General features: G+C 36.0%; 1 protein-coding gene across 1 annotated transcript in view; it reads right to left on the bottom strand.

Moving 5' to 3' along the window:
• Positions 1–15287, bottom strand: part of LOC135220792 (centromere/kinetochore protein zw10 homolog) — a 310898-nt gene extending 295611 nt beyond the window's left edge. Inside the window, exon 1 of the mRNA XM_064258288.1 lies at positions 15134–15287. Coding sequence (XP_064114358.1) covers positions 15134–15167 — 34 coding nt within the window. The 5' untranslated portion in view covers positions 15168–15287. The remainder of the gene's footprint in view (positions 1–15133) is intronic.
• Positions 15288–16156: the final 869 nt, after the last annotated feature.

Below are 16156 nucleotides of genomic sequence, written 5' to 3'. Positions count from 1 at the left end.
AAAAAATCACAGCGCGCTTAGTTTTCAAGATTAAGAGTTCATTTTTGGCTCCAGTTTTTTGTCATTGGCTGAAGTTTAGTATGCAACCATCAGAAATGAAAAAAATTATCATTATCATATATAAATAATGCGATATATGATAGCGCAAAAACGACATTTCATATATAATTGTATTCAAATCGCGCTGTGCGCAAAAAGGTTAAAGGTAATAAGTTACTTCTTTTCTGTTGTAATGTACACTAAATTGCGATCATTTTGGTATATAACACATTGTAAAACGATAAAAGCAACACAGAGAAAATATTATCACAAAATAATGCATGAATTCGTAACGCGCGGACGTAAACAAATATTTTTTCAAAAATTCACCATAAATCTAATATTGACCTAGAGACTTTCAATTTCTTCCAAAATGAAGACAAATGATTGAATATTACTATACTGTAAGAGTATTAGCTTACAAATGCAGTTTTCGACCATATCTGACGAGTTAAATTTGACCGAAAGTCAAATTTTTTTATATATTTTTTTTATATGCAATATTTTCGGAAATAAGAAAAGCTACAACCTTCAAATATTCTTTGTTTTATTCTACATGAAATTGCGCACATTTTCATATATAAAACTCTATGAAATGCCTAATATGAAATGGAGCAAATATTCCGAGAATGGGATTACAAATTTCGGAGATTTGTGGCGGAGAATCCACGCGCGGAGGGAAGGAAAGTTTTTTTTTTTAAGTTCACCATAAATCTAAAATAGTTGCTAGAGACTTCGAATTTGTTTCAAGATGAAGATAAATGACTGAATATTACTAGACTGTAAGAGTTTTAGCTACAATTGCGTTTTTTTGACCATTTCGGTAGAGTCAAAGTTGACGAACATGGTTTTTTTCTACTTATCGTGATTTATTATGCAAATATTTCGAAAATGAGAAAAGCTAACAACCTTCAATTATTTTTTCGTTGTATTCTACATGAAATTGCACACATTTTCATATATAAAACTTTATGTAACAGGCTAATTAAAAATGGTGCAAACATTACCACAATCGCACGTATGATTTTTCGGAAGAGTTACCGCGCGGACATAAAGAAAATGTTATTTTTTCATAAATTCACCATAAATCGAAATATTGTGCTAGAGACTAATTTGTTGCAAAATGAAGGTAAATGCTTGAATATTACTAGAATATAAGCGTTTTAGCTTACAATTGCGTTTTTCAACCATTTCGGTAGTCAAAGTTGACCGAAGGTTGAAAATTTTCACTTATAATTCTTTATATGAAAATATTTCAAAATTGATAAAAGCTACAACCATTGGTTGTTTTTAGTTGTATTGTGCATGAAATTGCACACATTTTCATATATAAAACTTTATGTAACGGCTAATTTAACATGGTGCAAACATTACCACAATCGCATGTATGATTTTTTTCGGAAGAGTTACCGCGCGGACGTAAGGAAAAAGTTTTTTCATAAATTCACCATAAATCGAAATATTGTGCTAGAGACTTCCAATTAGTTGCAAAATTAAGGTAAATGATTGAATATTACTAAAATATAAGAGTTTAGCTTACAATTGCGTTTTTTTTCGACCATTTCATAGAGTCAAAGTTGACCGAAGGTTGAAATTTGGCAATTATCGTTATTTATATGAAAATATCTCAAAACTGATAAAAGCTACAATCATGAGTATTTTTTTTTTTTTTTGTATTCTACATAAAAATGCGCACATTTTCTTATATAATACTCCATGTAACAGCTAATTTAAAATGGTACAAAAATTATGTCAAAGTGACAAAATAATTTCCGAGATATGTCACAGATACTTATTAGTGCGGCAAGAAAGAAATTCGCGCTTGCGCGCCTGCGTAACGATTGTAAACAAAACAACACCTTGATCCGTGAAACTCCCAGCATCCCCAAGGCGCGTGATACAAGAGTTTTCGGTGGTAGGCCTAAAAGTATTTTTCCACGAATTTTTAAAAAAACTTTTGTATGTCGATGTAAAATACGTCCAGTCGGCACCCGAGAGACAATAAATGTCGACGTAAAATACGTCCAGTCGGCAGTAAAGGGTTAACTTAGCTGCGGCAATAGCTTGAAGTTCCATCTCGAAAGATAATCCAAAAATCGTAAGCGAAAAGGCACAGCTCCCTTTGTTTTGTGTTTGTTCTGAGTTAAACGTGACCACAACGAACAAAGCAAGTACAGGCGGTCCCCGGGTTACGACGGTTCCGGCTTACGACGTTCCGAGGTTGTTACGACGCCTTTTTCTAAATATTCAATGGAAAAATCCGTCCTGGGTTACGACGCTTGTTCCGAGGTTACGACACTGACGCTTCCGACGCTCCGAGTTACCGACGCTTTTAAAAATGCATACTATGATAAAAATCCTTTATAAAGTGGGCGCTGAAAGTCTTTGCACCCCTGAAGGCTGCGCAAAGACTTTCAGCGTCTTAAAGAATCCTCCATCAGTCACGGAAAATGCCTGAGAGAAAAAATGACTTATTGGCACCTTTTTATTGTTTCCACTGTGTCCTTGATTAATTAAGGAAACAATAACTGATCAGTAGCTCATTAGCCGTGGTGTAAGTCGGTTTTTTTTTTTGCTGGCAACTCCTGTCAGGATTTGTTCGTCTCGTGGTGTTGCCCTTGTGTTGCCAATCCCTGTGCCTTTATGCGTAATGGTGGGTCCTTATACTTCTAGGGATGATCGTGTAAGGGTCATTCAGTGTTTTGAATTAGGGTTAAATACCGCTGAAATTGTGCGGCAGACAGATTGAAGTGTCGAACAGTTCAGAACATTGTTGCGCGGACAAGGAAGTCAGGAAGAAAGAGGTACCTCTTCCCGCCAAGAAGTCTGGGAGGCCCCCGTTGCTGTCTGAAACGATCTATTTCGCTACTGAGAAGGGAAGCAGAGCTTAATCTTCACACAGCGCTCGTCAATTCAGGGAAGAAAAACCCAAAAATGAAATTTTTGGAGGGAAAAGTGTAAAGTACGTACTTTACAGACGTACTTGTCATGCAAGTTGGGATTCAAGTGTTGTGGCTCCTAAGAAGAGCAAGCTAACTGACGCCCATATTAAGAAACGAAAGTTTTTTTTCATAGATTTGGTAAATGGGACGTTAATAACTGGAAAAAAAGTGTTGTTCACTGACGAATCCACATTCCATTGCTCGGCAAGCACCTCAACGAAGTTTGGCGAAGTCCCCGCCTTAACAAGTGCAGTGACAAACTTATTCGTCCTCGTGAAAAGTTTCCCAAAACTTTGATGGTATGGGGTTCTATGGGTTATGAGGGAGTTGGGGAATTGTGTATATTTGAAAATAATGAACGAGTGAAACCAGCACATTTATTACGTTGTGCTAAATGAATATTTAGAGGGGAGCTTTGAGAAGACAGGTGCTTCAATTCTTCAGCAAGACGGCGCACGGTGCCACACAACGCCATTGATTAGGAACTGGTTGCAGGATTGTGGTGTGGAGCTTTTAAGTGATGGCCCCCTAATTCCCCTGATTTTAGTCCCATAGAAAATCTGTGGTCGATCATTAAAAAACGTTTGCAGAAGGTTGACTGCTCCAATATCGAGAAACTCAAAGCCGCCATCATCGCTGCTTGGAACAGTATCGAACCAGAGATCTGTCAGCACCTCATGAAAGTGTTCCCCGACGGCTGAAGGCAGCTAAAGAGAACAAATTTGGTGCTACCAAATACTAGAAAGTCTAAGGTAAAACTGACACACCATTTCAATATCTTTACTAAATTTTTGCATTCCTTTAACAGGTCGAAGAAGGGGTGCGTGTGTATGCGTTTGCCTAAATTGCACTGGGGTGTACTTTCGGCGCCTACTTTAGTTTAGCACAGTTATATTAATAAAATAAGTTTCTGGTTAGATTACAACAAAAATTGAGGTTATGATGATTTTCAACACTTTTTTATTGTCGTATTTTTGCTATGTTTTTTTAGTGAACGCCTCATATGCAGAAACTAGTTTCCGAGCGAATGAATACATACTAGCTTGCGGTGCGCAAAGTTTACATATAACAGTCCAAAAGCGCAAATAATGAAAAAATCATTGCTTGTTTCCAGTAATAACAACAAAACGAAGTTTCTGGTTAGATTACAACGCAAATTCCAAGTATCCAAAGAGAAAAATTATCCAGTAATGATCAGAGAGAGAGAGAGAGAGAGAGAGAGAGAGAGAGAGAGAGAGAGAGAGAGAGAGAGAGAGAGATGAGAGACGACAGACGAGAGAGAGAGAGAGAGAGAGAGAGAGAGAGAGAGAGAGAGAGAGAGAAGAGCGTCTTCCGACGCTCCGAGTTAAGGACAGAGAAGTGTCGTTTCATTAAACGGCCTCTGACTCATGCCAGTAAATGTTTGTTGATACTAATAATATAAGCCTATTTAAAGATACGTTTACTTTAATTAGTCTATATGATACGTAAATAGTAATCAATGTTCTTGTAGCCCTCAAGATTTGGCAAAAATCGAAGTATCCAAAGAGAAGACATTATCCAGTAACGGAACCTTGACATACGAATTTAATTTGCTCCGTTACCATCATCGTATATCAAAACAGTTGTATCTCAAAGCATTTTTTCCCATTAAAAATAATGTAATATGTATTAATCCATTCTAGCGCTATGAAACCACACCTAAACACAGCTAAATTACATATAATATACACAATTTATACACAAATAAACGAGTAATAACACATAATGATAAAATAACATAGCAATGTGATAAATGATAATGTTAATAAAATCAATTAAAAAAAAGAAAGGAATTTACTTACCACAACGAAAGATGACGTGAGGCCAGCAGGGGATGGAGGTAGGGAAGGGTGGCAGGGAACGATTTGTTCTCTTTTTATTACGTATGTACACTAATAACTACGTAATAAAACATATGATGAAAAATAAACATTGCTAAACTAATTATTTTTTTTTTTCTTTTTTTTTTAATCCAGTTCGTAGTTTAGAAATAATGGTGATGGCCTTTGGAAGGTTTTTATAGCTTCCTTCTGCTTGATGATCCGGGATGGGAATTGTAGAAGGATTTCGACCATACTCGTTTGCCAAATCGACGGATTATGAACGCCCACGGTTCATGCTGTTTGCTATAATTTCATGTTTTTTTGCTTGCCATCAAAAAAATCATTTTCTTGGGAGTTTTTTCTTTATCACCTGCTTTGTCTTTAGCTTTGAGACCCATGGATGAATATAAAATAGACAAAAATAACCACGAAAAATAGGCGCAAATACAACGAACTAAACAACGACATGTTAAAAACCTTCGCAAGCATCCAACAAACAAACAGACTGAACGCCCATTTATCGGTCGCCTATACAACCAAAACAGTTTCATCGCAAAATCGAACATGCTCAAAAAATTTATTTCGTATCTATCAAAGCTTATATTTTTGCAAATTTTCTGTTGTATCTCAAAAACCATTCTTATATTCGGGCAATCGTTCCTCACGGTTCAAGGTTCCAGTGTAATTTGATCAGAGAGAGAGAGAAGAGAGAGAGAGAGAGTGTAGAGAAGAGAGAGAGAGACCGAGACGAGAGCGAAGAAGAGAGGACGAGAGAGACGCCTTGGCAAACAATGGTCTAGGGGATTGACGTAAACGGTTTATTTTCTGCAAACAGATCGGAAACAGAGAACGTGTTCGTTTCATTAAAACCGGACCTCTGGACTCATGGCAGGAAAATGCTTTTGTTGATACTAATATATAAGGCCTATTTAAAATATACGTTTACTTTAATTAGGTCTATATGATAAACGGTAAACATAGTAATCAGCTGTTCTTTGTAGCCCTCAAGATTTGGCAAAATTCAACTCCAGGTTTGTACATAAAACTTCAAGAATTGTAGTGTCACCAGCGGATTCAAAATAGTTTTTACCTTCAAGAACCCAGCAATTCTTTTATGAAAAAATAACTTCCAGGTTGTTAACATAAAACTTACAGGAAACCAAACATTGTAGTGGTAAACCAAAGGAATTACAAGTAAGGTTTTTTATAAACTTTTTTATTTAGTTTAAGACATATTGCCCAAGCGTCGTTCCGGCTTACGACGATTTTCGGCTTACGACGCGGTCTCACAGAACGGAACCCCCACCGTCGTTAACCAGGGGAACTGCTGTATTGCAACATTGGAATTTACAATTTTTTTATTGCATATCTAAGGCATTATATAATAAATGGCAGGATCTAGGCGTAAAACGAGATAGCGTCGGTGGAGTTTGATAAACCGTGCTAGGACTCTCACCAAAAAAATTCTTTAGGGGGACACGTGCCCACAGTGTAGAAGGGAAAGGTAGGTAGGCAACAAAAAGGCATTTAGAATGCGGACAAAATAATGTAGGTGAAATGGTTTTCATACGAATTGACTGCCAATATCACTAATGGATCAGTATGCTGGGAGTCAGAGAGCTGTAGATGTCATAAAATGAATTATTGTTGCAGATTGTTAGTAAGTGTCAGGGAACCAGAAAGGACTACAGAGAATCAAAGAAACTCAGGGAGAAGAAGAACCAGACGCTTTTAAAGGTAGACTTGTCTGCAAATAGGAAATAAACCTTAAGGACATTAAGGAAATTTAAATTAAAGCAGTCCATAGGTAGTCAAAGACAATAAAGGAAGAGGCATTCTAAGGACAATTTAAAGAAAAACGCCCTTAGCAAAAACAAAAAAACAAGAACCATCCCCAAATATTAAAAGGAAGAGAGGAATACCAAGAGAGAGACATCAGCCCCCAACCGCAGTAGATCTAGAATAATCTAGGGAAATTACGTTAAGGAAGTAGAAAATAAGGAGGGAAACAATCCCCAGGAAAGGAAATTGGAAGAAAGAAATATAAGAGAAAGACGGAGAAACAGAAATAACGAGAGGCCCCCCAGGCAGCCCAAAGGAAAAACCCCAGGAACAAGGAACAAGGAAAAGGACCAGTGAAGGAAAAGGAAAAATAAACCTAATCAATTATGTCAACATGCCAGAGTCATATTTTAGAAGTTAGTTATAGCAGGAGATGGAAACAGAAAAAAACTTGAATGATGAAGCTTAGATAGAATGAAGGATGAAAGGCTTAGATGAAGAGAGGTGCTTGCTTGCAAAAACTAAAAATATTCACAAAAAAAATAAGAACCTTAAACTTAAATAAGAATGAATGAATGGAATTAAAATTAAAGATTATTGTAGTAAGGTTTACGGTAGGTAGGCCACAACCAAACACGGACGATGCAAACCCTGCAACAAGGTTCAAAACAAAAAACAATGACGGCGAACATATATAGCCAGCAGTAGGACCAAGAGATCAAGGCCCCAGGACCACCAGATTCCTCCACCAGGTCCAGCAAAAGACCACTTCTTCTTCAGCCACCACCCAGGACCACTTCTAGTGAAAACGCAGGGCCAAAATGTGGAGAGGGAAAAAAAAAAAAAAAGAAAAAAAAAGGAAAAAAAAGGGAACCATATTAAAAAGTGCCATACTGGATAAGGCATGCCTCAAGGAAAATAAAGAATCAAAAGGAAGGATTATTTTACAAAAAAAAATATCTATAGTTCCAGACCATGGGACTGCTGAAAAAAGAAGAGAAAAAAAAAAGATAGTTATATTCAAGATCTGAATTAAATTAAAGAAAAAAGCAGGAGGATAAATAACAAAGAGGAAGGATGGTTTCATCATAAGTAAGGGAAGAGCTTGAAAGAAGGAAGAGCGGAAAACTTTCTGAAGACATAGAAGAGGAAAACTTTCAGAACGACTCTTAGGAATGGTCTAAAAAGGAAAGTTCCCAGAGGAATATAGATAGAAACAAAAAGAATTGTTTTCCCACCCCCCTCTAGAAGTGGAAAAATAAAGGGCGTTAGCGGTAGGAAAAATGCTTAAATAAAGGTAGATCGAATTTGAAATAAATTAATTAGATAGGGAGTAAGGTAGTTAATCGTAATTAATTTATTTTTTAGGAGTGTTAAATAAAGTTAGGATTTTAGGTGAGGAAAAAATAATAGAAATATCTAGTGGTAATGTTGTAAGAGCTCTAGGGAGGGATAGGTTAAGTGGAAAGTTAAGCGGGGGAAATTTAATTTAGGGCCAGGAGAGGTAGGTGAAGGAAAGGAACTTTAAGTAACAATCTTCCTCGAACTGTTAGGACCTAGAAGAAAAAAATAGAAGAAAAAAAAAAAAAAAGTGGTTTGAAAAAGATAGATAAAAAGGGTTAGCTGGAGCAGAAGAAGCTCGGAAAGATTTAGAAGATAGAAGCAATTTTGGTTAAAATAAGAGGAAAGTGAAAAAAAAAAAAATAGTGATGTCCGAAGCAAGAACAAGAAGATTCTATCAAGAAATCCTTGAAAATAAAAGCTTTATTAAACACCCAAGGGACTGACAAAAGCAAAAACATAATCGAGCTAGTGGAGGATAACAAAAAAAAAAAAAAAGAAAAACACAACTTATGTGCATCACAGAAACACACCTTAAACAGCAAAAATTACTATTCCCAACAAGCATCAGAGTGGTAGACTCAATGAGAGATGAAGACGACACCAAAGGAGGAGGCCTACTAATAAGTATAGAACAAAGGAGAGATCAGATAGAAAAAGAAAAGTCGGAACACAAAGACATTCTAATAGTAAAGGTTATATTCAACATAATTCTCGGTCTACATGTCAACTAGTGATGAAAGAAAGAAATAACGAATAATAAGCGCCTTAACATGTAGCCATAGAAAAAATCAACAGACCTGCCTATGATAGTCCTTGGGGATTTCAATGGGCATTTAGGTTTCATAGGGACACAAGAACTTGACCAAAATGGAAAATGTTATGGACCTGATGGAAAATATGATCTAACGCTATTAAAGGAGATCCCAGCTGCAAAGGAGAGATAACCTGGAGTAGAGGAGATCAGAACAGTGCCATAGACTTTGCCCTAGTCAACCAAAATATGTATAAAAATATATGAATGTATGGAGATAGACGAGGGAAAATAGAATATGATCCATCAGACCATCACCTCATAAAGGTCCAATTCAAAATAAACACTAAAGGAAAACATTCAGAAATGAAACAAAAGAAATCAAATATTTGAAAGTTACAGAAGAGTCTACCAGGAAATACCTTGAATATATAGAGTATAAAGTAAGCCAACAAGACAGAAAAGGAGATCAACCCAGTTGGAAGAAACAATGAGTTAAGCAAAAACAAATAACTTAGAGAAGATAATCAAAAGAAGGTTAAAGACAGGAAAGCAAGAAGAAATAGAAACACAAAAAACCAGTATGGGTCACCAAAGAACTAAAGAAAGAAATAAGCCAAAGAAGGGTATATAACAAATTTAAAAAGGGAAAAGCCACAGTATAGAAGAAAAAGGATACTGTGAAGAAGCATATCTTAAACAAAAACAAAAAGTTACAGATAATAATAAAGAAAGCATATGAAGGCATATGAAGAAAAGATTAGGAAATGAGATAATGAATGATAAAAAACAGACACAGGAAAACTCTGGGAATATATAGACATGCTGAGAGGAAAGATCACATCAGAAAAAGAATGGATAAGAATATTCGATGAAAATAAGCAAGAGATGAAGGACGAAACCCTAGGGAAAGAGCTGGTAAAAATTCTGGGAAACAACTATACCAAAAAGAAGAAACAAAATAGGAGAGATATGGAATGAAAGCAAGAAAGAACAGTACAAACAAGACATGGAAGAAATAGTGAAAAGATTAGGACAGCAGATGAAATGCCATATATCTTTAAGAGAACATATGCATGGAGTGTATGACCCAACAGAGACAGAGATTAGACCCATGGAAGAAATCAACATAACAGAAGAAGATGTAAAAAATCAACTTGAGAAAATGAAGACAAATAAAGCACCAGGACCAGATGGAATGAAGCCAGTACTGTTCAAATTACTCTTACAAAGTAACAACTTCAAAAAGAATTGGCAGATGTTTAAATAACATACTGAAGGGCAGGAAAACGCAGAAAAAGCTGGTTTAAGTAAAAACAACACTTACGCCCAAAAAACAAATCCCACAGTCAAAGATCTAAGGCCAATTGCTCTAACAAATGCATCATATAAAATCTTCATGGGGATCCTGTGTGTGAACCAAAATAGAAAAACATATTAGAAATATAGGAAAAATGAATGAACTGCAATCAGGCTTTACCGCACAAAGGAGAGGGATCGATAATTTATATATCTTACAATACTGCATACAAGAAACTTACAGAAGAAAGGACCCATTATTTGCAGTATCAATAGACTTCCAAAAAGCATTTGACTCAGTTAATAGGAAAAAGCTCATTGAGGTCATGATGAAAATACAGGCTACATGCAGAAGTAATAAATACAGTTGCAAAGATATATACAAATGATGTAACAAGCCTATGCCTTAACAATACAGAACAAAAAGAACTAAATGTAACTAATGGAATAAGACAGGGATGCAATGGCTCAACCATATTCTTTCTATTAATAACGTACCTGATAATAGAAAAATGAGAAAACACAACAGAAGGTTTCAGAAATGAAGTAATAAGGATAGTGGCACTACTATATGCAGACGACGGGTTAATACTAGGGCACACACTAGAAGAAATAACAAAATCAATAAAAACCCTTATGGAAATCGCAGGTGAATGGGCCTAAACATAAAACAAGGACAGAGTAACATACTAATATACAACGACTGGTACAGTATTGATGATGTGGAGAATATGGAGCACATAGAAGAATAAAAAATAGTTAAGAATATTAAATACCTAGGAGTAACAATCAACAACATGAAAGACTGCTTCAGAGAACAGATAAAAAGGGCCCGCCCAAATTAAAGCAAAGCAGATGGCAAATATGGCTAATGCAGTCATCAATAAAAGCTGTAGCAGGGTAATAGGAAAAATTGTACTGGAAAGGACTAGCGATGCCTTCATTCATGTATGCAATGGAAGTCATGAAACTTGACAGGAAAACAATAAATGAATTGCAGAAGATAGACAATAAAGTATACAGAGCAATTTTGAAAGCGCCAAGTTACACAGCAAGTTGTGCGTTAAGATCTGAAATAGGGGCCTCTTCCTGCCAATCTAGAGATATGAAGAATAAACTTTTCTACCTGAAACATACACTGAAGAATGGTGGAAATAGGCTCCTATATGAGATAACCATAGATCAGTATGAAAACAAAAAAACACCCTGGATAATGCAAGTAAAAGAGTATATGAAAGAACTAAACATAAACTTAAGTAAAATTGAAGTAGTTAAAGACAAACAGTTAAGAGAAATAATAAACAATTGGGACAGGAAAACATGGCAGAAAGAAATGAATGAAAAGTCAACGTTAAGAATCTACAGAAAATATAAAGAAAACATAAGAGAAGAAATCTGGTATGATAACACTGAAAAAACAATGCTGATCAGTAGGGCCAGACTAGGTATACTAGGATTAAATGACAAAAATAGGATAAAAGGAGAAGATACAAAATGTTTATACTGTGAGGAACAAAATGAAAATTTACAACATTTTGTTTTTACTTTACTGTCCAGCATACAATGCAATTAGAAATAGATATAGCTTTATGCAGCAACCATATCAAGAAAATAAAGAGGAATTAGTAGCAAATATAATCTTATTGGTAGTTCTAATGAGGGAGGAAGTGGAGAATAGGAAAGATTTTATAAAAGAAATGTGGTATTTCAGAGAGAAGAAACTCAAACAAACACAAACAAAGGAGGAATAAAAGAAGCAAGGGAGCTGTTTCAAAGGCATATCCCACCCACTATACTACTACTACTACTACAGCAAGAAAAAACACGAGTGTGCGGGATTCTGCTAACAGAAAGGATGGCCGCTAGAGGCGCTCGTGTTGGCGTGGGAGCGCTAGTAGTAGTAGTTGCTGACGCGGGCTGTGTATCAGCTCTCTCTAGCAGGAGGATTTTGTGAAGGAGGGATCTAAATGACAAGAGGCCCGTGGTAGTGGTTTCACTCGCCCCAGAAAACCATACCGACACCCTCTTTTATAGGGCGTGAGAGTCAGAATACTCTGACATCCCATTTTGGTTTTTTCTCTGGTAATGTTAGCAATATTTACCTTAGAAATATGAACTAAAAGGATATTTCACGAAGCGACACAGGCTGAGCCCAGAAAAACAACATTTTGTTGCCTATATTACTGAAAGTATGAAACTTTTTATTCCCAGGGTCATGGTTTGAACTGAATTCATTTTTACCTTGTAATCAGTGGTTTTTATCCTTACTGCCATCACAACTGAAACTCCACAGTGCTTATTTGATTGTTATTATACACATTTTGGTCTCAATTCACTCCACATTGCACTTTAAACAAGTTGCTGTTCTTGGTTCTTAAGCGCGCGTGCCACAAACACAGTTACAAGCAGCAGACAACAAAACTGCAAAGTTATATTCCCTAAATTGTTTACTTTACTCCTTATTTAGTTCAACTTTACTTTGTTATTTAAAAATTTTAATTTAATTCATGTATATTATCCCTTTTTTGCAACCAAATTACCCCCAAAAATTACAGATATTTCTAGAGTAGATACAATCTAATGTTTCTAATGTTTTCGTCATCTTGGCTGCCGAAAACCATAGAGGAACGACCCTAAGCATAAGTGGATTATATATTTTTTTTTTATATTTTTTTTTTCCAAGCTTTCATTGATTTCAGTCTATATTAGTATTCTGAATTTCTTTAATAACCGTATGCCAGAAATAAATGTAACCTTTAATGTTTGCATGCTAAGAATGGCAAAATCCTCATTGCCACATTAGTGGAGGCTTCACACATACGCCAATTCATTATTATAAACTGTTTCCATGAATTCTAGTTGTCATAGTAATGCAATTATGATAAAATTGCTTTAATATTTATGTATATATACTTTCAATACATAGCCTAATTTCACCAATTTCAACATTTTGGGTGTGTAGTCTATACCCAGTTTGGAGGGTCAAACAAATTACCGAATGGCAACAGGAGAGAAGGAGAGGAGGAGATAAAAGGAAGGTGAAAGGAACGAAGAAGGAAAGGGGTGGCGGTGGAGAGAGGGGGGGGGGGTGGGGGGGGGGGAGAGGGTAGGTGGAGCTTTTTACCTACGTATCATCGTGTTCGTATCCATTTCTGCATATGGAGTTTTTGTCTCTTGGTACAAGGACAAGTGGTCGTTATTCTTTACGATTAGTGCTTCAAGATACCCTTATAAATTACGGCACTGGGTGTAATGCACTATAGCAAAATCTTGTTCTGATACGAGTGTTCGTTACAGAAATAGGTATTGCCCAAAAACGTGCTTGCACTGTCGCTGAAACCCATAGTAGGTATGCTGCTTAGTTGTCAATCAAGTTTTTTGTAATAAAGTATTTTTTACAAGCTAGCTATTGAATAAATTTGTATTTTTCTCAATCAAAATAAAAACATATGCCCCTCCCTCAATGCTAACTTTCCTCTTTAACGACTTTCTGGTCATTGCAAGTTCGGCCCCATAATTTCTTATGGTGCGAAAACAGAGGCCCAGGGACCGAAAACGATTGCGTCACACTGCGGCGATAATCCGGCAGTAAAACATCTTCATATATACAAAAAGTAAATAATAGATATATATGCACATTACGATTATACCAATTACATGAATAGCTGATAATCTGCATGAAATAACTGGTAAAACTGTTCTGCAAGAAAGTTGAGTAAAGCAATTATTTACAATAGGTACAAAAGTCAAGATGTCGTGACGTCATAATATACAGGACTTAAAAGAAAGTTCTAATTCCGAAAAATAATTACTTAAATTTGAGTCAGAATCGAGTTTCTTTTCAATAACGAATATTTTCAAATTAATCATCATAAATATGTAAAATATTGATGTTTTAATATTTATATAAAAAATTATCCAAGTGCACGCTTCGTCGTCATCTTCTACCAAAACAGTTGTTTACTAACAAACAAGCCGGTTAGGGACCGTGTTCTGATTGTTGTTATGAAAGTGCCCCAGCGTCTGTGGGTGCAAGTGGTGTGCGGATTTATCACAGGAAATGGGAAGTTTATTGACACACGCGACTCCGTAAACATCGAGATGGCGTCAATCTTCTAAATATTTCGAGTTGTAAGTAAAAGTGTTGAACACGTTTTGGTGAGATTTGGATTGCCGTGGACACCCTTTTCACTACCCTCTGTTTAAATCTTAAAATTTGGCCTTAATTTCTAACTTTGGAGAAAATACTTACTTTGAAAGGAGAGTAGAGGTCTTTAGCTCTGTTTCTCACCAACATGAAGTCGCGACTGATGCCCATCTCCGATGTCAGGACGCACTATAATGTACTTTTTTTGGGGTTGTACACATTGATCGTACATGGTCCACCCCTGTACCATGCGGTTTTTTACCCTATATCACATTAGGTATCTTGACGAAACTTCAATCTTTTGAATGGTAAGCTTAGAGTTGTAATTGTATTCTTGTTTCACCAATTAAATATCGAGTGAATAAGACCCGTCCAGCGTGATGATGGTGGATCGTCTGTGATTGTTTACCCTATTTTGCCATGTTTAGTGCTTGCCCCAGGGGGTTAATTACAGTCGTCCAAATAAAAATTACTTAAAATCCTGTTCAGTAGGTAAAACTGCATAGAAAAACCGCAACTGCCATAGTCTAGGCTGCCGCGGATACCCAAGTACCCTAGATCTACCATGCTTGTACCTAGCTATTCTGATAGCACAGAGTTGACTGGCTATTCTAATCACAGGCCTAGCCTTCTAGCTATTCCATGAGTTAGTCTAAAAGAGTTCGGTAGGAGTTCTACCTACTGTCAACAAGCCTACCTAGTAGCCTTTAGTAGTAGGCGAAGTATGACATTACAATGATAATGGCAAAACGGCCATTAAAAACACCCCAAACGCTAAATAATCTGTCAAACTGTTAAAATAGGAAACTCGTCAATTATTAAAACAAAAAATCTGGTGAACTTGGCAAGTGATAGGCCTAAAAATGGGTAGGTAGCCCTAGTATTAGAAAAACCTCCGGTCATCATTACACTAAACGCCATATTTGCATAATAGCCTAAGACGGATATTGCTTTCTAAAACTCGTAATATAGTAAATATACTCACCAAGTAATTTAAAATTGCTTAACTTGGCTGTCATAGGTCAGTTGGCCTGAGAAAGAATATTCGCCGCCAAATTCTATACTAGGAGTAGGCTCTGTTCAGCGCAGCACTTCAGGTCGAGGGTTTTCCTTTGCAACGGCAACCCCACTTACCACGGTTTACTCGTTTGTGTTTCCCATGGTTTTAAAATGTTCTTCCTTTATTGTCATTAGCCTTTTCTTCTCAAGTAATATATATTTATTTCATTTTTATTGTCAGTATGCTGTCACTGGATAAAAAGCTTTCTCGCTATTTCAATTTTGTCTTTTTTATTCGGCTGATGGTTCAACCACTTCGGTTCTGTTCTGTTTGCTTCCTCTACAATAAAAAGAAATACAGCAGAATCGTCCTCGTTTACCTGTCTATGACAATCAGTTTCGCTGTATTAGCTCCTATGAAAATATGCTGATAGAATATTATCTTCGTTTATTTGCACTTATATAATTTCTCTTTTCCATTTCCTACAAATTTCTACTCATTTTTTTTCACTTATTATCCCAGTCTAGTTTTGGCTTTAAATTTTATCTAAGCCACTTCCTTATATTCTACTTTATTGCGGATTAAAGGGGTTATAATTTTCATTATATCTCTTTTTCTTTTTATCATTTACGGTAGCTAATGTTTATATACTACAACTTCCTACTTAGCACACATATCTGTAAAAATGATCCAGAATCCTCGTCTTTTGACATTTTAATGAAACGTTAGCTGTACTCTTTATGACAACTAATATTTTCCTGCGTAATCCATTTGCACTCCTATTAAAATCTGTCCGAACTTTTGACTTTGACAGTTAGGTTTTCTAGTTTTGGCCTTCCTTTTTTGCATTCCTTTTTTTGCGGTCTGTGTTCTCTGGGTTGTCTCATTTGCATAGTGTATATATGAATGTGTGTATATATATATATATATATATATATATATATATATATATATATATATATATATAATATATATGTGTGTGTGTGTGTGTGTGTTACTTGCATTCAT

Source organism: Macrobrachium nipponense, chromosome 2 (genome assembly GCF_015104395.2).
Source record: "Macrobrachium nipponense isolate FS-2020 chromosome 2, ASM1510439v2, whole genome shotgun sequence".
Classification (NCBI taxonomy): domain Eukaryota; kingdom Metazoa; phylum Arthropoda; class Malacostraca; order Decapoda; family Palaemonidae; genus Macrobrachium; species Macrobrachium nipponense.
Note: the sequence above shows the minus strand (reverse complement) of the source record. Positions and strands in the feature narration are given on the sequence as shown.